The 24825-nt window shown below is 34.1% G+C and overlaps 1 protein-coding gene across 1 annotated transcript in view; it reads right to left on the bottom strand.

The window, feature by feature from the left end:
- Nucleotides 1–24825, bottom strand: part of DNAH8 (dynein axonemal heavy chain 8) — a 121807-nt gene that overhangs the window by 59900 nt on the left and 37082 nt on the right. Inside the window, exons 28-49 of the mRNA XM_048299603.1 lie at nucleotides 22795–23030; nucleotides 20566–20670; nucleotides 19475–19588; nucleotides 18841–18903; nucleotides 17828–17928; nucleotides 16772–16909; nucleotides 15290–15530; nucleotides 14101–14300; nucleotides 13582–13735; nucleotides 13326–13489; nucleotides 13078–13180; nucleotides 12420–12524; nucleotides 11966–12127; nucleotides 9929–10153; nucleotides 8806–8978; nucleotides 6955–7133; nucleotides 5041–5228; nucleotides 4086–4172; nucleotides 3879–3986; nucleotides 2964–3098; nucleotides 2175–2336; nucleotides 1111–1357 (exon numbers count right to left, since the gene is read on the bottom strand). Coding sequence (XP_048155560.1) covers nucleotides 1111–1357; nucleotides 2175–2336; nucleotides 2964–3098; nucleotides 3879–3986; nucleotides 4086–4172; nucleotides 5041–5228; nucleotides 6955–7133; nucleotides 8806–8978; nucleotides 9929–10153; nucleotides 11966–12127; nucleotides 12420–12524; nucleotides 13078–13180; nucleotides 13326–13489; nucleotides 13582–13735; nucleotides 14101–14300; nucleotides 15290–15530; nucleotides 16772–16909; nucleotides 17828–17928; nucleotides 18841–18903; nucleotides 19475–19588; nucleotides 20566–20670; nucleotides 22795–23030 — 3390 coding nt within the window. The remainder of the gene's footprint in view (nucleotides 1–1110; nucleotides 1358–2174; nucleotides 2337–2963; nucleotides 3099–3878; nucleotides 3987–4085; nucleotides 4173–5040; nucleotides 5229–6954; nucleotides 7134–8805; nucleotides 8979–9928; nucleotides 10154–11965; nucleotides 12128–12419; nucleotides 12525–13077; nucleotides 13181–13325; nucleotides 13490–13581; nucleotides 13736–14100; nucleotides 14301–15289; nucleotides 15531–16771; nucleotides 16910–17827; nucleotides 17929–18840; nucleotides 18904–19474; nucleotides 19589–20565; nucleotides 20671–22794; nucleotides 23031–24825) is intronic.

The following is a 24825-nucleotide window of genomic DNA, read 5'->3' as shown; positions in this document are numbered from 1 at the left end:
TATTTTTGAAACAATTAGTAGCAAATGAGACCAAAATAGATCTGTATAGTGTTGAATATTCGTTACCTTGACTAGGTACCAGATAGAAACAGTGCTACTCTCTCTCTCTCCCCTCTCCACAGGACAGAGGGAGAGAATAAGGTGAAAATGTTTGCGGGTTGAGATAAAGACAGGGAGATCACTTGACAGCTTTTATTGCAAATTAACATAGGTTTGGATGACAAGAAGCAAAGACAAACACCACAAATGCCTTTCCCCCAATCCTTTTTCTTCCCCAAGATTCAACCTCTTTCTTCACAACCTAATCTAACTCTTCCTCCTTCCTCCCCCTGCCCCAAACCTACTCCAGGGAGGCACGGGGAAGTTGGGGAATTTAGTATTTTGTCACTAAAATAAGGATTCTTTGGGCAACTAAGCAAGGGAAATTGAATATTCACAGATCCCTCTCAAGTTAATGAAAATTATGCTCACTCCTCTGTTCTTAAAATCTGGTTGTTTCTCTTTTATTTTGAAATACAAATATAGATGTAAATATCTAAGTTTTGGCAATTAAATTTTAGAATTCTGGCTTCATTTGGAAAATAGAAAATTTCCAATAGAGAAAACATAGGCATTTCCAATGTAAGAAATTCAACTATCTTTTAAAATTAACATCCTTCTAGGAAAGTTCTGTAGAAGAATTCCCTTTTTTCAATGTATTTATTTTTTCAGATACAAATGAAACACTGTGAAAAGGAATTTCAGTATGCCAATCCTAAAATACTGAAATATAAATACGGGCAATCAATGTATGCAAAACCACGGGAATAACATCATTATAAATTAGTGCTATTAGAACAAGTTAATCTAATTTATAATTTATCAGCTTCCAAGTGACACATCTACACTGTAGAACTGAAGTTTCAAGAAAACGATCATTTTTTTAATGTAGATATACTACTGAAATAATACATTTTTAAACTGGTGTCCTTTCTTAAAAGGTGACCTGTAATCTCATCTCTGTTCTCTACTGTTTTCCTCAAGAGGAACATCTGTGAATCAAATATGCTTTTTTTCAATATATCATTCAAGATACATTTTTATGATGCCACATGGAAAATATTTACATACCCTTTTTGGTTTTCAGTGTTTTCCTCCACAGAGTAGAAAAGATTCCATCTGTCCAGTCATTCGTTGCAGCATCTAGTTTTCCAAACATTTGAGGAGCAGTAATAGCTTTGGGGTTCATGCGCATTTCCCTGTGAGGCTGGCCACATTCTGTGAGTGCTCTCATTAATATAGTTATGACCATTGTTTTTCCAGATCCACTAGGTCCAAGTGTCATCAACCCATGACGTACTAGATTAGTTTCATACAACTATTAACAAAACCAAAATAAAATATTTCAATTTAAAAAATCTTTAGAAAGATTTTTCCTTGCACTTAGTAGTGATTAAGATGTATTAGACATACAAGTCATACACTCAGGATTGAACCTGGCAAGCATTTGCTGAATTTTAGTGTTTTGTGGAATAGTACATATTTTCAGTTGCTAATCTTCTTAGCACTAAGCAAGTTCACTATAAACAGGTCATAGAACTAAAACTCACCTAAACCTTTTAAAGCAACTGAAAATAGTTTTACCAGATTTAAAATAGGGTTTTCTGTATTATCAAAAAGGAGAAATTAATATTAGCAAAACATTCATGCAACCGAAGTATGATTAATCACTACAGTGCTGAAATACCTGAGTACATGAAACAAACACAGGAACCGCACTTTCTCCGGAACTGTGTATGGGTTTAGTTTCAGGAGAATTCTCTACTGAATTTTCTATTTGTCTTTTAATATTAGCATTAGGTTTGCTGTGGAAGTGTCAGTCTGCCTATACAAGTATGAATGAACTGAATGGCACAAAACAGTGGTAGTCCTTCTGAGTGACAAAATCTTGTAAGATGAAGCATATACAGTTCTTCCTCTGCAAGCTGAATAAAGGCTTTTATCAGTCTAGGACGAAGATCTACAGGCACCACAGTGCAAGTCCCTTGCACTGGTCTTCTTCAGTGGGGGGCACACACAACCTTCAGTTTTTCCTATATTAGATGTGCAGGTCCTTGGGTAAGACAGTGGTTTAACCACAAACACGTTGTTCTGCCTCCTGATTGCAAAGAATGTTTTAGAAAAAAAAGTTTTACCTGAACGAGTTTAAGATTCCATGGTGGATGGTTAACCAATCCTGCCTCTTCAACCTGATGAGCTACTGCAGCCTGAAGCTCATCATAGGTACTGCTGTCCAACTGCAACCCCGGGAAGAGATCATTGATCAGACTGAGAAACAAAGGCTCATCTTCATCTATCTGAAACAAAAAATGTTATTAAATGTTTAAAGAAAGGTTATCCGAAGAATGTTTCCAAATCAACATCAGTCTCTGTTTTAAAAGAATAAGCAGTAATAACATACTTTCTAAATACAGATGCTTACTGACAGCTAACAAGAGAGCTTGCTACAAAAACAGCATTTTGAAAATGTCATCCACAAGCCATGCAAAAGAGAAATTCAGAATTGAAAGAAATTTACCACCGAGTAGACACTGGAATCTATTTATAAAATTGGTTTGTAAACCACTTGCAGCATACATTGGAAAGAACACCTTATCTGGAAAGAAATCTTTAAAAGTCTGATTTAGTGGATACTAATTATTCAATTTGCTTATGGTACAGTACTCAGTCTGGGCACAAGTCAGTACACTGAAAGTCACATGCACAGGTAAGCCACTATTAATCTACTTGAATGTTTGCATGATGAACACTCTTTACAAGTCTAATAAACTCTCTATGCTGTTTAATGATAACCTGAAGGTTATCATGTTTCAATTTTTTAAAGAAAAGAATGTTTGAAATTTTTTCTAATCTCATACAAAACCCGTGAAATATCTATTAGGCTTGCCTCTACATAGTGCTAAAATATTAAATTAGATTCTTACCAGCTTAGAAAGATTCATATCTCTTAACCCTCTCATAACAATACTTAATTCGCTTTCAGTTGGCCTGGCTCTCTTTTGAGTTCCAAGAGTCCTCAGTACTGAAAGGATATTCCTCAGACCAAAGTCATAATGGACCTAGAGAGTGGAAGAAGACTTATGTATCAGTAACAAGTTCTCTAGCTTTATTTCATCAATATATCAAGATTTACTTGCATATTGTATAGTACAGTTGTCCTGCCTGGAAAAGATAGCTAAAATAGGAATTGTTGCTGTTGCTTAGGAATTATTCTGTTCAAATAAATGAAGGATAATAAAGTTGTTTTCAGGAAGATGTGCTGTAAGTTTTTTCTTTTCTAATTTAAATTTAATTCATTTAAACATTTATCATGCCATATAGCAAATAGTTTATAGCTGTGAACAGCAGGGTTCTAAACCACTAATACTTCCATTCTATACCATGTCTTTCCAACTAAGGCATCTTAAAGCACAGACTTCAGATCAAGGCAGTGCTGTGGGGACATGAGCAACGTAAATCAAACTAGACATTTCTCCTGTGGTTTCCAGTTTCCAATTTCCAACTACTTACCCTAGTCCTAGATAATTCTTACAGACAATTTATATGACTAGGATAATTTTTGTCTGGCTGACTTGTTTAGGCAGAGAACCTCATGCACTTGCAACTAATTAAAAAGCATCATTTTAAACAAAAAAAGGTGCATATACGACTACATATTCATGAATTAATATAGCAATTTATTCAGAAATTTTACAGAGGTATTTGTTTAAATTATATTTAAAGTAATTCAGTATTTTGTAAAAGGTATGTAAGTGATGTTTCAGAAATAATCTGCATAACGTGAAAAGTAGGAGGTTTTACTGCATGAATACAAAGAGAAAGCGAATACATAACATTACCTGCTTAGTGAGCTGCTCCTCACAAAGTTTATAAAGAACAAAGAATTTCTTAGCCAAGACCACATTATCAATAAATCCGTAACTTGCAAGTTTAACCCTTATAATTATCTGAAATACAATTATTTTTAGAAATTCCGTTAGTTTCTCCTGAAGACAGGTCAGCAAATTAAAATACATTTTTCCTTTCAGTTTAGTCAGGAATTATACCTGTCTATCTGGAACCATCATTGCAACAGTTCTAAACTGAATTTTGAGATTTTCTGGTAGTTCTTGACGTCCAGCATATCCAGGATTCTAAATAAGAAAACATAATGCATCATTATGCATTTTTAATAATTATTTACAGCAGTCAAAATTTATAAGTATTTATTTGCAACACTCAAAATAGCTGCCTTTTTACTGTTCAATAAAAATAAATGCATGTATAAATACTTCAGAGTTAAAAGTCTTGCCTATCAATTATTACAATTTTAATCTCCCATAAAGTAATCTTGGATTGCCATCTGCCTTGGCATTAGGAAACATACACTTTAAAATTTCCTGCCCATGAGATTACAGAAAACAGTGCTATAAAGCCTTGAGAATCCTATGGCAACAAGACAGCATATGCTAAAAGTTAATATTCTGGGAGATCAAAGAATTTTTACATATCCATGTAGGCATCCATTAGTCAAGACGTGTCCCTGAAAGCTATCTTTCTTTTATCTCCTTTCAGTGAAGGTTCTTTTTTCCCCCCTCCCTACAGTATCTTTTTCATTAATACTATTAAAGTATCAATACTATTAAACTACTAATATGTTAATATCATTCAAGCATTAGTGCATTATTAATGCATTACAATTAGAATTATTAAAGGTACAGCAGTAAAGTGCATTAGTGTTTCAGTCCTCTCAGCGAGCACAGAGAATTCTGCAAGTTTGGTCAAACTCCTAGTCTGCATGGTGAATAGCACTACAGCAATGAAGGGACATTGAACCCTTTCAACTGTATTAAAGGCAAAATGAAGGCATGCCATTCACAAAAAATCATATTATTTATGTATTGTGCACTTCAGTCTAATTCTATACTGACATCATTTTATTAATAAGACCACTTATCTTCACCTCATCACTTAACCTCTATGTAGTATCATTTGTCAGTTTAAAATTATTATTACACTTACCATAGTTAGGAAAATTCCAAACTCTGGATTTAAATCTACACAGTCTCCATCAGCAAAAATGAACTGCTTCTTTTTTTCTTTTCTTGCTGTTAAAATAATATAGATTTGTTGTGCTGCTACTGACAAGACAGGCAACTCAATTCGGTTGAATTCATCAAAACATCCCCAAGATCCAGACTGTGCAAGACCTAAAACAGGGAAAGAAAAAACCATTATCTCTTGTCCTTCATGCATATTTGAATATCTGAGCTAAATGACTTTTGCTGCAAATAATTAAATCACATTAGTTTTATTTATTGCCCTGTGGTCAAGGCCTACCTTCCTTCAATCCACCTAACTATTTCCATATCTGTCTGAATTAGTATTATTTGATTTATGCACAATGCTTAAAAATGAATCAAAGTCTGAAAAAATATTTTGATAAGTTGGGGCATTTGGTAAATATTTTGTACAGATCATTCTGTGAATATAGCCTTTTATTGTAGAGCAGCATTCAATTATTTCCAAAAAGCTGCACTGTTAGTCAAAAAAATTAAAAATAAGTGACTTAGAGCTACAAAACATTAGTCTTAAATGTCACCAAAAAAAAAGTCATGGTTTTTATCTTACCATTTTAAGTTCCCACTAAACAAGTTTCTCACGGAATAGTACAGGATATTAACAACATTCAAAGTATGGATATGTGTATGAAAGAAAGAGAAAAACCCAGAGAAAGAAAAATAAATGAAAAGAGAAATCTAGAAGTACTATATTAATAACAAGAATTTTTTGTACGGGATTATTTTCACAGTTGCCTAATTTCTGTTTTCAAAATTAACATGCATGTAGTAGCGCCTAAGACAATTGTTTTTCTTTTCACAATGTTTTATAAGAAAGTTTCTAACAGCATTTTTTCCCAAATGATATTAAAGTACCAGTAAGCCATGTTTTTCTTTCATGTATACTGAAAGCTTGCTATTTAATTGTGAATAATTTATGCAAGTCATTCAGAGTTTATTTGTGTTGTGCAGTTAAGGCTAAATCCCTTTAAAAAAAGACATTCTGTCATGAATTTTGTCAGTCAAAGATTTTCTAAAATTTTTATGACTTTCAAATGGGCAATATGTTTATAAACCCACAGCTTTAGCCACTTTCATGCCCCTTGCTTCCCAATACATACAATACCATTACTCTGAAAGACGAGATGACAGAAATCTCATGAAGTTCAAGCCCCTTACCAAGAACAGAATAGCTCCATGCAGTACAAGCTCTGTGCTGACCAGTTGCAAAGCAGTTTTGCAGAAAATGACCTGCTGCTCCATTTAACAACTAATTAAGCACGAATCAGAGCTCTACCCTTGTAACAGGGGAAGGCAGCTGCATACTGGGCAAGAGTGTAGCCTGCAGGGTGAGGCACATCACTGTTCACCTCTACTCTGCACTTGTGAGATAGAAGCTGGAGTACCATGCTCACTTTGGGGTTTCCCAGTAGGGGAGAGACATTGATACATTTGCATGAGTGCACCAAGTGGCTGCTGTGATGGTCACTGGCCGGAGGGAGGACATGACACAGAGGGAGAGGCTGAGGGAACAGCATTTGTTGAGCCTGGAGAGAAAGCGAAGGACAAAGCCTATTGCTGTTAAAACTAGATAGTAAGAGGCACTGAGAAATTGAAGCCAGGCTTGTCTCAGAGTCGCAGAGGAAGAAGAGGAGACAATGGACACATGTTTCAATGTGGAAGAGTCCAAGTCAGTGGAAGTATAAAAAATGTGAAAATGAGAATGGGTCAAAACACTTGGGCAGAGGTGTTGCAGAACATCTATCTCTGGAGCCAGTCAAAACCCAACACAAAGAAGGTACTGAGCACCCTGCTCTACCTGCACCTGCTAAATGACCTGTGGAAGTCTCTTCTACCCTGCTTGAAGAAATCTTACCTTTGAAAATCCTACCCAAACCTCTGAAGTCCATTTGATCGGAGCAGTTAAATACTACTACGTATTTTCCCAGAGCCTTTCCCATGTCTTTCGTTGTTTCTGTTTTACCAGTTCCAGCTGGTCCTGCTGGAGCTCCTCCCATGTTCATTCCCAAAGCTTGCGCTAAAGTTATATAGCACCTACAAATATTAATTGATGTTAATCAATTCAATTAAATTAAAGATGTAAGTGTATACATATAAAATACAGATCAAGTTATGCAATAGATTCTACAGCCCCTATGTTGAAATGCTACTTCTTCTTAAGGCAGTTCCATGGATTTCAGTGCAAGAAGTTCACAGAGGTAAAAGGCACAAAATATAGCATTTAAACGTAACTTACAAAAGAAAAAAAAGAAACAACAAATCAAACAAACAACAAAAGAAACAAACTCTGGTGTTAACAAGCTAAAAAAATCAATGCATATCCCATGAAGGTATTTCTCATTAACTTTGCTGGCAGCTATAAAGAGCACATTCTGCTGTTGAATTCTGCTATGTCATCATACTCTGCAGCATCTTAACCTGCATACATTTAATTATGTAACTTTGACTATATCCTCAAACGTGAAAGAATAAGGATATATGGATGGCCTCTTCCCCAGCCGTGGGTAAGAAATAGTTACAATTCTAGGAAAAAAGAACCCTAAACTTTACCCTTTTTTTTAAAAAGTCTTAAAAGGCCTAGACTACAGTTTTACTTATATGCGAGCTTTAGTTATGATTTTCATTCATGGCAAGGTGTGGAAGAGTAATGCTAAAGGAATTAAGCAATGGGGCATCTTCACTGTCAAATCAACATAATTTGGACACATTCTAACTGAAGTATTTCTGGTTTTAATCCATAACTGAGCAGAGTTTTATAGCTAACTACTTCCTCAGTTTAGGCTGAATTACTGTAATTTACTATGCCCAACTTGCACTGCAGGAACTTTCTTGCTTTCTATACAATAACAAACTCTGAAATGACAGGAAGGCTTTATCTATGCAGTTATACTTCAATCAATTTTGGGGTAGTTTTAACAATTTTGTATCAAAAATACTCAACTGCTGAGGGCAATGCAGTTCACTGCAGAAATCTATTGAACTTTCCATGTTGTCACAATAGCAGCTCTACCTCTTCTGGAGAAATAAAGGTATTCAAAAAGTCATAGAAGCACACACACCATATAGATACCAAAGTAAATGATTGTAGGTTGGAAGTTATTTTTATTTCTTGAAGGGAGCTTTTTGCAAATGAAGTATCTCTTGGTCTTCTATTTTCTCATTTGGTTAAAAGCGACATCTCAAGAAAGGATCTAATGGAGAAAGAACTTGGACCAGGAAGGAAACAAAGAAATTCCCAAGAGGAAAAAAGAAATACAGTTCCTTGTTAAGCCACATTTGAAACAAAATGGCCATTTACTTGCCTGGCTACAGAAGAATGGAAGGTGAGTGCATACAGTTAGGACTTTTTCTTAGACTTTCAAAGAAGCCATAGAATCTTTAGAGATTCTCTCATTACCAAATTTGAAATATTTGACCAAATCTTCTCTTCAGTATACTGCTAAACTACATGTTACTATATAACCTTAAAACAATGAATTTCTGTTACTAAGTGTTCTTTTTAAGACTGGGCAGTGATAAATGTACAGATTAGTGAGACTCTACTTTACCTTTTCTAAAAGAGTATATTAAGCAAATGTATGAGAATGTTTTCATGAATGCTCTAACCCACACAGGACTTAGCTCAGATTTTCTCTCTTTAAAGATAAATGTTAAATAAACACTATAAATATTAAAAGTACTCCTTATCTAGAAATGCTTTTCTAACCTGTCTGTAAGAGGTGTTATAACCAGACGATCAGTGCAACCCAAAAATTCATTTTGGTAAATAAAATCAACATCTGTAATTGCTACGATGACGTGATCATAATCCTCTTTGTAGTAGAATCTAGACTGCTTTAACCACTCAAAATCAGTTGGTGTTCTGATGTTCATTTTTACCTTAAAAGAAAGTAAAAGTATGTGTTATAACTGAGCATCTACATTTATTGCCTTTATCAATTGTGATAAAATGCTGATTTGTATGTGAATAATGAGTGATTACTCAGATCTTGTGTAAGTAAACTTAAATACAATAAGCATCACATAACATCTTCAGATGTATGCTAAACTGATATTAAAAACATCTTGATCATGTAACCCAATCATCCCAACATCTGTGTTACCAAATAAATCTTCAACTGCTTTGGTAGGACAGTCTGCTTTCCAAGTGAGAAATGCAAATAGCATACCACTAAATCCACCAAACACGTTGCAACAAAGGGTGTGATGAGGGAAGGATGTGACTGAGGTATAGAAGCAAATGCTGTATCTAAAAAGCCTCTGGAAATATGTGAGGGACAGTGTTGAAGGATGCCATTCCTCGAAGAATAAAGGAATGGTAACAGTTTAGCACAGTCTCAAAAGTTCAAGTATAGGATTGCAACTATCTGCAGATTTCAGTAGGTTTTTTGTTTCTGTTCTGTGTAGTCTCCTTGGGAATGTGCAGCCTTGTGCCAACTGAGATTCTGTAAAGTCAAGAGGCAGTGATGTTACAGTTACAACACCCTCAGCAGTCTCAGCTTTTTAAGTTGTGCAAGTAAGAGTAGTAGAACAGTTTTTCAAAGGAAGGAAATACTTTAAGTTTTATCTACCAAAAGAAATTCTACAGGAAGGCATGGAAAATTTAAATATTCCAAGAAAAGTGTAAACATTTGGCAAATATATTTAGCTGACAGAACTAATTAATATTATTCTAGTTTAAGCAAAATTGTATTATTTTTACTGTGGTGAAATAACGGACATCTTTCTCTTATATGTGCATACACATGTAACTGTAACTATCTCATATAAGAAAGAGTATTATGATAGAAAACGCATTTAGCTTCCAGAAATCAAAATCCATACTTTACCAAATCATCAAAAATATCACGCTGATGCACATGAATGGTAATAAGTGTTTCAAATTTCACTCTCTCAAACTTGGAAAGATCCTGTGTGGTCTGGCTAATCAATGTATTCAGAATATCCAGAAATCTAGCATTGGTTACATCCATGATTTTTTTGTCATCCTTAGCATGGCGCAGAGCTTCTTCTCCATCACGTGTCCACAATATTTGAATTCCCAGTAATCCAACCTAAAAATGTAATACATGAAAAACATACAAACTAACCACTTGTTGAACTCCAGCTGTGTTACACAAGCCTTAGGTATAATAGGAACAATAAATTATGGTGTAGACAGTTCCAAAATATCACTATATCCAGCATGAATCTATCTCACCAGGACACCACGCCTGAATTAATTAACTCTGCTGCCCAACCCGCTGAAAAGGCACTTACAAATTTTACAAACATTTGTCGCACAGTGAGATACACTCAAACTAAGGACTAGTGTCAGTTTCACTTCTAATCCTTTGGAGTACTCCAGTAGTACAAACCTAAACTGGCTCGGGGGGAAAAAGACCTTCTGAAAATCTCCTATTGCCTATTTGTAACTAATTAAAGACCATTAAAATGCTGTGCATTTTCACTGACCACAGGATGGCTTGCCTCCTAACATTCTGTCATGCCTGCAGTACAGCCTAGAGAACATTGAACTGCAAGTTACTTTGCTTCCAAATCAATCTAGAGAGTTACAGGATATTGTACATAAACAACTGTCTCAGATTTCTTTTGATTTACAATACCCACAACAAAAAATGATAGATAAGCACTGTATCCCTTTATTACCTTTATTCCCCACATTTCTATATTCACAAAGCAACAAGCCCTAAAAATTTTACTCAACATCTCTTTCTACTTTTCCAGCTCCCTATGCTTGTAGTGAGCTCATGGTTACAGAGTTTGTGTTTTAGAAGATAGCCTGATGATTTTAAAATGGTGAGATATCATAAGTAGAGTCCAAAAGAATTAATTTTAGAATGACCAATTAGTCAAACATAAAAAAAATAAATTTTAGATGTGACTATTTCATGCTACCTATATCAGCAGCAGCTGAGCCAGGAAACAGGCAGTTTAAAGAAAACATTTCATTTGTAACTATTTTGCCCAATTTCTTCTCTCTTCTCTAACACAGCTCTACTTTGTAAAAATTTCTTGGCCAAACCCTTTTAACACAAGCAATTTTTTGACCATGAGAACATTTGTATTAGCAAGATGTGAAATGCAGATGGTAATAAAGCCACATCAAAATGTCTGACATGCAAACAAGACAGTCCTTATTTGTTAAAGGCAGTGAAAATTTTCAAATAAACATTGCTGAGACAACACACAATTATATCATAAATACTTTAGGATCATTCTATTAAATATTTAAATGTATTGATTTTTTTTTTTAAATAGCAACCTACTGGCCAGTTTTAATATCTGCAGAATTTTTATTAAAAATTACACCCAGCACTGTACCAATCAGCAAATTACAGATTCAGAATTCAGGATGGGAAACAGATCATTACTTTTTAATGAAATTTGTGAATTATCAGTAAGACGGAGGAGATTCTGGAATCCTTCAACATAGCATTGTACTAAGACTGCGCTATGATAGTGACAAATACATGAACTAGGAGGCAAATCTTGTAAATTATGAGATAAATAATCATAATCATAGTTCTTGCAATCTTAAATTATGAGAGAAATCAATCTGCACATACAATTTTATTTGCAGCTGAAAGGGATTCAATATCCATTACAGAAAATACAAGCTCTACTTTATATTCTCCAAGAGAACTAAAAAAACTAAATTTAAAGCAGATGGCAAGAAAAATATTATGCTATATCTGGGTACCAAAATTGAAGTGATTAAGGATTGCCTTCTACTGACCAGATCCTTCCCCTTGTTTCCCTTATGAAAACTTCCTCATACAGGCAATCCCACGTGCTCTTTACCTTGCACCTGCCCCCATATGCAAGCCAGGCTGCACACACACATCCACATCTCGTATTCTTACCTGGGCTGGGAATTGATTAAGAAAACTCAGCAACTGATATCCTGGGTCGCTAATTTGGTAAAATGCTGCCCTAATTATGCCATGCAATGACTTCTGCTGAACTTGCAATAAAATCTTCAACCAAATTTCTACTGGTCCTTTTGCAAGCACTGGAGTGTCCAACTATAAAATTAATGAAAGTAAAAGGTATGAAATAGAACATACTTACCAACCTTCTGTTCACAAATATGAGATACTACATAGTTACTAAATTTCTATCCATGACAGCTACAGATTTTACTTCAGTTAATATCCAAGAAACTTATTTAATGAAGACATATTCTAGTCTTGTTAACAACAATCCTTGAAATATTTTTTTGTAATTAACAATAATTCACCGCAATACATCTTATATGTTCAATAATAAAATTATTTATCTATTAATGTTTCTAGAAAAAAAAAATCAGATAATTACTGAAATTTTTTCTCCTTCTCTTGATATGACTGCCAGTATGCGATCATAATCCTTTGGGTGAAACTCTACTTCATTTATGTTGTCAGATATGGAAGTCAGATGTGGCTGTAAGGATAATTCAGGAATCATTCAATGTAAATATTTAGCATTAGGAAACAGAAAAAAATATCTCAAATAAGGTTATCCTGCAAAAGTTCATCTGAACCTACAGAAAAATTTTTGGCCATCTGTAGGTAACGATTACAGAAATGGTTGTGTAGAATTTTATCTGTCTATTGAGTTTTTACAGTTTCCAGAGATGATCCAGCAGAGATCAACTGGCTTATCTCAATCAACCCTCAATAACAATCCAGACTAGCTGGATGAATTTTGCAATATGCAAAGCAGGAAAGCCTCACAAGGTCCCTTCTATTAGTTTAGTTGTGAAAGAAACCACCAGCAAATCACTTGATGAAATCATATTCTAGTGTTCTGAATTTTGAAGATTGTTTTGAATTACAGGTATCATTTCACATTTTTCTAAAAAACAGAGAGCAAGAAACAATTTTTTTTTCAAGCAAACTTTATAAAAAGAAAATGTTTGCATCCCATATTATTAAATGCTCCTCCATATTCTAATTATTTTTATATAAGTAGAAAAAAATCACTAAGTTTGTACCTGGATTGTATGAGAATCACTTGCTTGTCCAAGAATTTCAACAAGTGCAGGATCAGAAATAAAAAAGAATCTTGGAAACAGCAGTCTTTTCTTCTCTAGATATCTTTAAAATTGAACAAAATTTTTATTAAACTATTTCAGGTTGCAATTTTTTCTATATAGGAGTGTAAGTAAGACTGAAATACAATTAATGTTTCATACAAATTATTTACAATATAATAGAGCATTAAAAACCAAACAATTCATACCCTGTAAGTGATTTCTGACATACTTCCAACTGTTCGTGTAAATGAGGGAGAAGTTGTTCCATGGTATCATCTCCAACACAGCAGGCAACTACATTTGAGTTTTCATGAGCTCGTTGCATTATTTTTACCCATGATTTGTCAATATTCTGAAAACGCTTTGCTTCCTATATATAGGAAAACCAAAGCATAATACGTTGAAAACTATTGCACAGAAAGATTTTAATACAAAATAATAGGCAAGCATTGTAAATTTTACCTGGGGTAACTCTTTTGCAATATCTCCTGCTACAAAAACAGCTTCCAGATAAATCCAGAGGTTCTGCACAACCAGCCATTCTTCAATTATGCGTGACGAGTTGCTTAGTTTATAAACCCAGCTCTGAATTTGCTTTTTAAATGCAGTATTGTATCTAAAAGAGGATAAGAAGCATAAATCATTTAATTCTAAATAAAGCTATTATAAAATAAATTCTTACAATGGTGAAAAAAAACCCCATACCCAGAACAAACTAACTCTTATTTCACTTAGAATAAGAACAACCTCATGGAAAGATTTTACCAGCTTGATTACATTCAAGTATATTGAGACAAAAGTTGTCTCAATTGAATGTGCATGGAAGTCTTTCACATAAGGATGCTTTTCATTAGGCCTTGTAACACTTTTTTTCATTAAAAAAATATTTAATTCAAATTTACTGCTGATTTAGCTCAATAATAGTATTGTTGCTATTGCAGTGTGTTTGTGAAAATGCCATACATGAACAATTCCAAGTACCTATTGGACAGCAAAGAATCAAGTATCATTAAACTGTCCTCCATCAGTATCATAATTTCTGCTGATTCAATTCCCTTTAACAGTAACTCTCCTCTTGATTTGAACTGTGAAAAGCTCAGACTTTGGACTCCCCAGATTTCAGCGACTTGAGATAGTTTGGCTTCTATATCCTTTTCCTTCATAGCAGATATGCATATATCCTGCAAAGAAAGAACCACATTTTAGACTCTCTAATCTTGTGAAATGAAATCTTTCCTAATACTGCACATCTAGTCATAGAATATTAAAATAGAATATTAAAAAATGCAGATATCACAAATTTTACTCACTCAAATTATATGTATGGATAACTGAAAAAAGCACACATGGAAATGGATGGATATATATCTTCTGTGGCTTCACATTTCGTTATTTCTGTGTAAAAAGATTTTTGGATCATAATTTCTACAAGGCTGAGGAGGGGTAGTGATATAGACTCATCACCAGATGGACTCTGACTCTTACCACATTTCAGTTATAGAATCACAAAATCTAAGAATAGCTCAAGCTGGAGAGGTCAAGTCCAATGTTCTATTCAAATCAGAGCTTAATTCAAAATTAAGCAGATCACCTTGGAATGCTCCCATATAAATCAAGCATAGATACAGTAAGTTTTTGCATGTGTCTTTACTATATGAAACACGGAAACCCCACTGAGTTTTCACAAGTTATATGAGGTGGTTTTTGAAGTCATGTGGTTCAAAAGAAGGCATAATCATCTAGAAAAGTCTTAATATTAAAGATTATTAAGCATGAAGTCTTCATTTAAATTTTCTGATTTATCTACAAAACTATGAAGCAACAACAAAGGTAAAAAATTAGGTAACCATGATCATGTGAAGTTTTATTTGAGGATTTTTTCCTGTTTAAAAAGAGCTAAGAAAATAAGAAAAAATAATGGCAGGCAGAATGTGAAGAGATTATCTAAAAACAAGTGTCTAGAGATTTCAGCTGCTACCTCTGTCATAACTCACATAGATAACAGCTTCTAAATAAAACACAAATTGTTTTAGACTAGTGTGGTCTGATTGGGCGTCAAGGACTTCAGTGAAGTAATCATTTTTAAAGAGGGTAACTGTTTTATAAGCAATCACATTATTTTTGATGACAATATAAAATGAACAAGGAGGGGAAAAATGTATGTACCTACCTCAATGTCTTCTTTATTTTGAAGAATTGGTGCTTCCATGATGTTTCGAAGGCAGAAGGTTTCAGATTCTATATCAAATTGATGTCCTGTTGTTTCAGCAATACGATCCCAGTGTCTTTGCTTCATTGCTTTGTCAGACATCATTTCCAGCAAAGAACAACACTCAATAAAATCCTCAATTCTTTTCTTGAGATCTGAAAAAGCTTGCCAGTGGTGGAGGCCTTTAGGTAGTCTACGGCACCTGCAGTTAAATTAAAGTGATACAGTAGTAAATGCCTGTTCTGTCAAAATAGAATTGTTTAAACAAGAGTTTAAACAAGGAGATACGGAGTGGATTGTATTGAGGTCAACATTTTCTATGTCAGCTTGCCTACCTGTTTAGGAAAAAACTAATACAAATGCCCTACTTACAAGTCATAATATTTAATAGTCTCAAACTGATATTTTCCCTGCAAATAAAAAAAACCCCTCAAAACTGTAATTTCCATTAAAACATAGTTATCTGCTGCCTATCATCAGAAACTCTTTATTGGAAAAGAAAAAACAAAGAAAAATTAGCTAAATTTCACGTATGAAATTCTTGTACAAATATAATATTTTCTTCAATTTAAATACCAGTAAAATAGATGGCACTTATTAACATACCAATATGGAGACAGACATGAAAATGAGATAAATAGGACTGCCTCCTCCACTTTTGGTTAGTGGTTCTGAATCCATTCACTAATGAAAATTATATACTTCTAATGTGGAAAAAAGCCTGAGAACAGACAAATAAATATCTATCTCTTTGACCACACTTTTAAAGAGCTGACACACCAAGTACTGAGCAGGCGACCTTCCACAGGAATGCCCCATTGCAAATGATAAAGTATATCCTTATCCGGAAAAACAAGAAATCCTTGGTTCTGCATCCTTTATCACTTGTTTCTCTAGCTCCTACTGATAAAATTTCATATTACCAGTAATTAGGAACAATACAGCAGCGTGTGTGTGGCTTAGAGGTGTCAGTGCTGGCTGGTTGCTGGTATATTCATGTTGGTTTAGCTCCCTGCTCGATGTCAAACTGGATGTTTAACACCTACCCACCTTTCTCTGAGGGGGAAAGAATTTTGCACCTGTTATTCTTGTATTCAAAATTTAAAATCTTGTATATTCTTGTATTCAAAACTTAATCATCCAAGTTGAAGAACCTACCTTTTACAAATAAAATTTAAGTCCTCCTAACCTTTTGGTTGGTTTAGCTAATGAGATCAATGCTTCAACTGATTGTATGCCCATCAATTATCAAAGCTACAGGTAAAAGGCTGGTTAAGTAAAAGTATGGTGTTATTTCACTCCTTCTTGAATAATCTTTTTTTTTACAATAAACCTTATTCATGGAAGCTTTGATAAATATATCAATGGCTCTACTGAACTCACCTAAATCTTAAGGCATTTAACATCTGTTACTATTTGTAACATACTATATGTTAAACGTACCTGGTTTGAAACTCCGTAAGTTCAGTAGTGATTTTTTCAATATCTATCTCTGTCCAAAGTATGTCATAATAACCATTGATAGTGCTTATTACAGTGTCATATAATCCATACAATTTCTGAAGCAAGCCTAACTCCTTCCTGGAAAAAAAAAGCAATTATACCAATAATTTCAATCAGCTCTCTGGATATCTCACAATATTTAAATATATTATATATGTAATAAAGATACAAAAAGTACAGGTAGACAATTAGAGTATGTTTCTTAATGTAGAAAAGAATACTTAATTTTTAAAAATCCACAAAAAAAGAGCAGATGGTTGGTGCTAAGGATCTAATATCCCCACTAAACATATCTGGAGGAAGTTTTGCTTTTCCCTAGCTCTCCAAAACTTCCATTAGTCCAAAAGAAACCTAGGTTATATGCCCTGAGCTGGCTCTGCAGTGCAAAGCAGAACTGGCAAGTGGAAACAAACAGTCAATTTACTTAGAAGCACTCTCTGAATCTGAACTAAAACTCTGATCTAAAACCAGCCAGAAACAGTGAGATCCTCATCTGGCGTGAATCATCAGCAAACTATTGAAATGGCTGGTGAAAAAAGTTCAGAATCTGATCATCATTTGCACAGCTGCTCAAAAAATTCAGACTTTCATAAAAGCTGTAGTTAAATTCTTCATATATCATGATAGAGTGGCCTTTTCTTACATGTTCTTCTTTGCTTTCTACCATACCTTAATATATAATACTCTATTTACTCATCCATTTTTATATATATATTTCTATTTCTATCTGTATGTCTAGAACAGGGCATATTGCTCCTTAATATAGTATTTATACACATTAAAATCATCTAGTGTCATTATGTTACACTAATAAATAAATATAATTTTTTTAATTGACAAATTCTTTAGAACTTTTGAATTTTTATTTAAGTATTTATTTATTTTATTCGACAAAATGGAAAGCTTGTATATTATAATATTTCTTCCTTTGATGTAAGCCTAAGGCTTTCTAACATACTTGATACACACTCAAGACAGGCATATTTCCACAGTTACCTGACTCTATGCAATATTTCATACTCTGTGACAGGCAATCCAAACAACCGTTCACCAGCTGAGTACGTGATAAACTTTCTCCACAGCTCGTCAAAGTTAACCTGGTTAAGTTGTTTCATACAGAACAAATGAAAATAGAAGTTTATAAGTTGTAATTTAAAATTGCCTAAAAATAAACCATTAAACAGTTTTAAACTTTTATTAGTTCTATTAGATGTATATGTAAAATATCTGAATTTTTTTTTATATATAAACAAATATATAGCCTGAAGAAAAACATCAGAGTGCCAAACAACACAATTATTTTCAAAGTATAACTGCTGTCCAAAGGATATGATCGCCATACAAAAATAAAAAGAAGAGTGATTTTTGCAACTAGTACCCAAAAGTACAGAGTATTCTCTCGGTGAATCAAGAAATTCAACAAATTTAACCAGAATCACTCAATTTTCAGTACATATTAGTGCATTAGAAGGATTAAGAATCTTCTGTTAGTCACTCAGTGCTTTTCACAAACTTTGAATTTACTTTTTACAATCTATGCAATATGTAAGACTGACAAAAGTACTATTCAAGTTACTATAACTTGCAGAAAAAAAGAAGAAGGATTAAAAATAGAGAAAATACTGTTCCTGGACCTATGTATTAACAAATAAATACCGAGTTGAAAGACAATTATCTAATGAAAAATGTGATCTTTAAAAGATGAGAAGATTGGCTCATGACTGCTTTGTAACCCGACTTCTTTTAAGCCATTATCAAGGTGTCGTAATTGACTCTTTCCTTTTCTACTGCTTTTATTACTTCAAATTGATGATTTCTGCTCACAAAATATGAAAACTGAAGAAAGATTACAGATCAATCCTTCCACATTAAGGAAAACATTACGTGAGAGAAACTATAGATAACATAATGTTACACAGAATATGCAAATTATCATTTGTTAAACTTGTTATGATAAGCAAGAACAGATTTAATTAATTAGTTGCAAATTCAACAGTGTACTTTCTTACCTGAAAGATCTGCAGCCTCTTACTGGCTTCCTGAGGTGGAATACTTGGAACCATAGGTCCTTCCTTTCAAATAAGCAGTCAACAAAAATGGAATATTAATTCTCGAAGTGATGGAAGGCCACTCTATATTTATAGATCATCATAGAATACATATTTTTTGTTAGTCAAATTCCAATCAAGTTGTGCATCGGTAATGCAATACTTACAATGGTAAATCTAAGAAAAGATAACTTTGATGGAATTGAAAATTCCTTACCTTAATTAAACTCAACAGGACTAGACTCTAACTTTTCATACTTTGTTATTTTGCTGAAAATAACAAAACCCAGACAGTGATCCTTTTTAATGTTGGTGTGTTTGCAATGATGCCATAACATGTACTACAGTTTCTAAATTAATTTGTGCTTTATAATTACAATTTCATTACAAGTTGTATCACCAGGGTTTCTTTTCTTTCTCTATAGAGTTGTGTGCACTGCTATTTCTTCATACTGAAAAGTTTGACCTACAACGATGACTGCTTATTAACCATGGCATCAAATATCAGTAGCTGAGCAGAACAAAATTCTGGCACCCAACTCCTGAAATGAAACACTGAGTCCAAATCTTACATGCCACTACTAAATTCATTTACCGTTTCATACGCTGTTTCAAAGTGTGATACATCCTCCTGAAAAACTGCAACTGATTCTAGCAAATTACTCTTAAATTTGGGCTGAACTTCAACCAACTCATCTTGGACTTCAATCTACCATGGAAAAGATTAAAATAAAAGTTATTTCTGTAAGAATCACAAACAGATATTTGAGTTAGATATAAATCAAAATTATGAATAAAATATATCAAATTTTTGAACAAAAATTGATTATTTTAAGCTAAATAAAGTTTTTTCCTTTTATGGTGCTATATGTTAAATTTTTGACAGGAAATGTGGGGGAAAAAACCAAACCACCTCAACCAAAAACCATAATAAAATCTCACACTGGCCTTTAAAGGAATGTGTTTCATTACAAGGGGGTGATGGAACAAGAAGATCCTATTCTCTTTCTTTCCTCCCTCCAAAAATTCTCAAACCCCAAGATATTAGAGTCATCTTTCTCACAGAGGGCTCAGCCTTCTCTTTAATGAATTTCTTTTTCTTTGTTCAAAACATTGAGAGAAATAACCAAGAGCTGCACAAAATGTAAAACATACTCTTGAGTCCTTTCCTGAGTGATTAATCTGTGGAATGGCATGTAACTTAATTGAGTCAACAAAATATCTACATATTTCCATCTAACCACCCCCATTACATAAAATACTCAATTGAAAAGGAGCTGTTGAGGGATAAAAGGCTGTCCTAAATAATAAAGGTGAATGTACAACTACCACTTAGGGGTAAGTGCAGAGCTTGCACTTCTTAGAAAAATGTAATCTAAGGGTAATAAACTCCCTGATCAGACAAGAATGACACAAAAACTGGAAATGAAGGAGAGCAGAAAGAACATTTTCTTGCAGATAGCAAACATATATCTAAAAGCTACAGTAATATTTAAATATCAAAGTTATCTATAAAAATGAAATTAGAAAATGAACATATTAATAGAAGATATAGACACTGGTGCACAACTGATGTCAAGAGTGAGAAGTCAGAGAGGATGGACAATTGGTCTCACACTCATTTGTAACCTGAAGAAACTAACATGTTTTCAACAAAAGGAAAATAACATAATTTTAAGTACTTACAGCTTGAGTTTTTAATTTATTAAAAGCATATCTCATTGAATCAACACCTTCTGATTCCTCTTTTGTAATTTCCACTTTAAATGCATTTAAAATGCCATAGGCTTCCTGGATGAAAAAATAAAGTCTTAGGAATATAATATAAGTTCATTTGAGGGAACACAGATCAAATCTGTAAAAAACATTTCAAAGAAAATCTCCTCATGTATTTTAGGCATAACTGGTTTTTTTTTTAATAAGGATGAGGAATGAAGAACTAGGGAACAATAGGAAAAACTATTTCTTCAAAGATGTCTTGGATGAAATACTAGGAAAACATATACAAACACCACAGATTTAAAATCAGAAAATATAAAATTTTATCATCTCAATGGTATTTTATTCCAATTATCTACATTCCACCTGAATGCAGATTTTAATGAATTTTTCCTAACTCTGAATAACTTTGCACACTAAATTACAAATCTATAAATATTTTGCCATATCATCTATAAAATCTTTATTGCTAAGTTTGCCAAACTGTCAAAAACATGTATATGTATCTGTAATGGAATGAACCTTCTTTATTGCTTGTTCTCATCTGCAATTTGTTTGCATATCTTCTGCTTTATGATCCTCCTCCTACATACATTGCATTATTTAAAAGTAAGTTCATCTTCATATTGTATTCACCATTTGCTGGACTCACGCCAGTATATCCATGTCAGTCTGTAATGAGAAGCCCAGCACTGGACACAGCACTCTAGATAAATCTCATATTGCAGAGCAGAGGGAATCACATCCCTCAACCTGGTGGCAGCACAACTTGTAAAAGGCCCAGGAAAGGCCCAGGAGACCCTTAAGCCCCTTGGTTGCAAGGGTACTTTTCTGGCTTACATTCACTTTGGTGTACACCAAGAAACTCAGTTCTTACACAGCAAAACTGATTTCTACCCAGCCTGCACTGGTGTCTAGGGTTATTCGTCTCCTGGAGAAGGAGAAAGAGGATCCAGGAGTGACTTTTTAACATGACTAGCTCTACTGACATTGACAGAACTCATTACAATAATGTAGGAAGGAAGTAAACGTTCACGAGATATGTGGAATGTAAGTAGTTTGGGAAAGATCATTATCTTCAATATTCATCTCCAAGTGGCAGAAGCACAGTAATAATAATAATAATAATAATAATAATAATAAACAAAAATATTAATTCTTCTTTTTAAATACCTTTTATTTATTTATAAATTTTGCATCATTTCCTACACATGTAAAACCTAGCAAGCTCCTCTCAGTTCCTCTTGCTTGCTTTATTTAACAGCTATGAGTATGATTATCATATCCTGAAGACAGAATAATAACATTTAGTAGATGTGAATACTACTTTAAATGTTTAAATTGTTCAGGTTCTTCTTTTTGGTGTAAGAGTAACACTTTCTAACATACTTGATACACACTTAAGAAGGCAGCTGTATTTCCACAGTTTACAACTTTTGATCACAGAACTGATTGTTTTCTTACAGACCACTGCATAAATTGCTAAGACAAAATCCACATTCTTACCACAAAACTAGCAAAAGTGAAAACAATTACTGAAACTCCTTTCTAGTGTCATAGATCAGTCTTTAAGAAAGAAAATCTTAAAAAATTAATTCTTCAAAAGGTGGATGAAAATACAAAACTACCTTGTTCTGTTAAGCTGTTTCAGAGAGTGAAAGTAAATACCAAATACTTAAAAAACGTAATGAGCTTGTTTTAGCTTCTTTCAGCTTCCTATAGAAAAAACTAAAAGAACATTGCAAGTTTTTGACAGCATACCATGATGTGTGGCTCTGTGATATTCTCTGGCTATATTTCAAGGGGTTAGATGATCAAGATGTTTGTTTACAAACAGAGAAAAAGCAAGAAGAGGATTAAGGGTAACGAAAAGAAAAAGGGAGCATAGTGCTCCCTTATCTTGTGTTATCATCTTCTTATTTTCTGCATGTTGTCTCCTAGATTGCGTTTATAATTTGAGAAAGAATATTTTTTTCTGTTTTGTATTAATACAGAATCTATCGAATTACCTGATTCATAATTTATAATATTAAAAATAAAAAAATTTTGCTTCCCATCTTCAGCCTAGTTCCTTCAAGACAGTGAACTCATTGTTTGAGTTCAAGGTTTATCTTATCCTGTGACACCAATTATATATAGTATTACTATTAATAATAATAATATTTATTCAATATAACAAATTAAAAGTCATCTTACTTCAATAGGTCCCATAGACATATCTATTTCTAGTCTCTTTTCTTGAATGGTAGATAAAGCTTCCATTGCTAATCTGACATCATCTAAGTCAGACAGAGGTCGAGACAATTTCTTTATGTGGTCATTTATGAACGACAAAATGTCTAGCAATTTCTTTTTATAGTCCTCATTTAAATAACGACAGAGGACCATCTTCCAGGAATTTGCTTCAATTGTTAAAGCTGTTTTCAGTGGTCCTGGTTTTAAAAAACAATAAAAAAAAATTACTCAATCCATATCTTAACATTTTTCTGTTTAAAAAGCCCACATCATCACATTCTTTAACAGCAATTAGAAAACAGCAGACAAAGCAATTCAATTATAGCATTTTAAAAGTTTCAGAACAATTTCAACTATAATTAAATATATTTCTGTTGTTTTATTGTGTATTATGGTATCTAAAAAACATATTGGTAAGCTTACCTAGTGGAGGACATAGAGAAGATGAATAAAGAACAAAATATCTACTTATTAATGTGGATTTTCAGAGAATAGCTTTGATATATATTAACCAAATGTATAAAGATCTGTGATATGTAGATGGTTTATACTCATTGAGGAAATGGTATCTTGAGATTTCAATACTGGGACTTGAACTAGTTCACAGCTGAAACTGTAAGGTGACACATGTTATATGCAGTTAATATATAAACACAAACCAACATTGAAGAGACAGAAAAGTCAAGAATTTTAACTTATTTTCAGAATAAATTAGGATTTTATCAGGCAGCATTTTGTACTCTGGTAAAAGAAAGCAAAAGATACTAACAGCATATAACATTTCTGCTCACAAAACAAATTTTACAGCAGATACAGATTCTCCCTTAATAATGTGGCTATTAACATTAAAGAGATGATTCCTGAAGCCCAGGGGTAATTCAAGAAACTTAGCACATCCTGCCAGAAGTTAGAATCTGTAAATCACAATAAATCAAATCCCAAACCTAAACTGAGTCCAAGAAACTACCTTCTGTCCCAGATAATAAAAGACATTTAATATCCTTGTTCTGTAACCTAGAGGACTTGGGTCCCTTTGTCGCAGTGGTCACAGGTGAGGGAGTACTGTGACCATCAACAAAATCCATATTCTTTTGGATACGCTCTTTCTTACTACTCTTGCTCACACAATAATAGATAGCGTTTTCCAGAGTGATCTCATTCAGAAGAAACTGCATCCAGGAACTGGATGAGGATGTGCAGTCAGCAGTGACATTTTTGCTTGTTCACTGAAAGAAATATGGTTAACACACCACCAAGATCCTGAAATGAACTCTAGTCTTCAAAGCAGGCAGCTTCTGCTTCTCTGATGTGCAAGGAAGACAAAGGGTTACAGTGAATGAGGTGACATCAGATTGGCAACCTGTCACTAGTGGGGTTCCACAGGGCTCTATTTTAAACCCTGTGTTCTTCAACATCTTCATAAATGACTTGGACACAGAACTCAAAGGGATACTAAGCAAGTGCACAGACTAGGTGGAGCTGTTGACTCGCTTGAAGTCAGAGAGGACCTGCAGAGAGACCCTAACAAATCAGAGGGCTGGGCAATCACCAGCCACGTAAAGTTCAACAAGGGAAAGTGCCCTATTCTGCACCTGGGATGGGGCAACCCTGGATGTACAGACAGATTGAGGAATGAGATGCTGGAAAGCAGTGCCATGGAAAGGCACTTGGAGGTTCTAGTTGACGGAAAGTTGGACATGAGTCAGCAGTGCCCTGGCAGCCAGGAGGGCCAAGCATGTCCTGGGGTGAATCAGGCACAGCATCGCCAGCTGGGCAAGGGAGGGATTGTCCTGCTCTGCTCTGCACTGGGGAGGCCTCACCTTGAGTATTGTGTGCAGTTTAGGTCACCACGATGTAAGAAAGACATTAAACTATTGGAGAGCATCCAAAGGAGGGCTGTGACGATGGTGAAGGGCCTTGAGGGGAAGCCGTGTGAGGAGCAGCTGAGGTCACTGGGTCTGTTCAGCCTGGAGGAGACTGAGAGGAGACCTC

This window comes from Corvus hawaiiensis, chromosome 3, assembly GCF_020740725.1.
Source record: "Corvus hawaiiensis isolate bCorHaw1 chromosome 3, bCorHaw1.pri.cur, whole genome shotgun sequence".
Taxonomy (NCBI): domain Eukaryota; kingdom Metazoa; phylum Chordata; class Aves; order Passeriformes; family Corvidae; genus Corvus; species Corvus hawaiiensis.
Note: the sequence above shows the minus strand (reverse complement) of the source record. Positions and strands in the feature narration are given on the sequence as shown.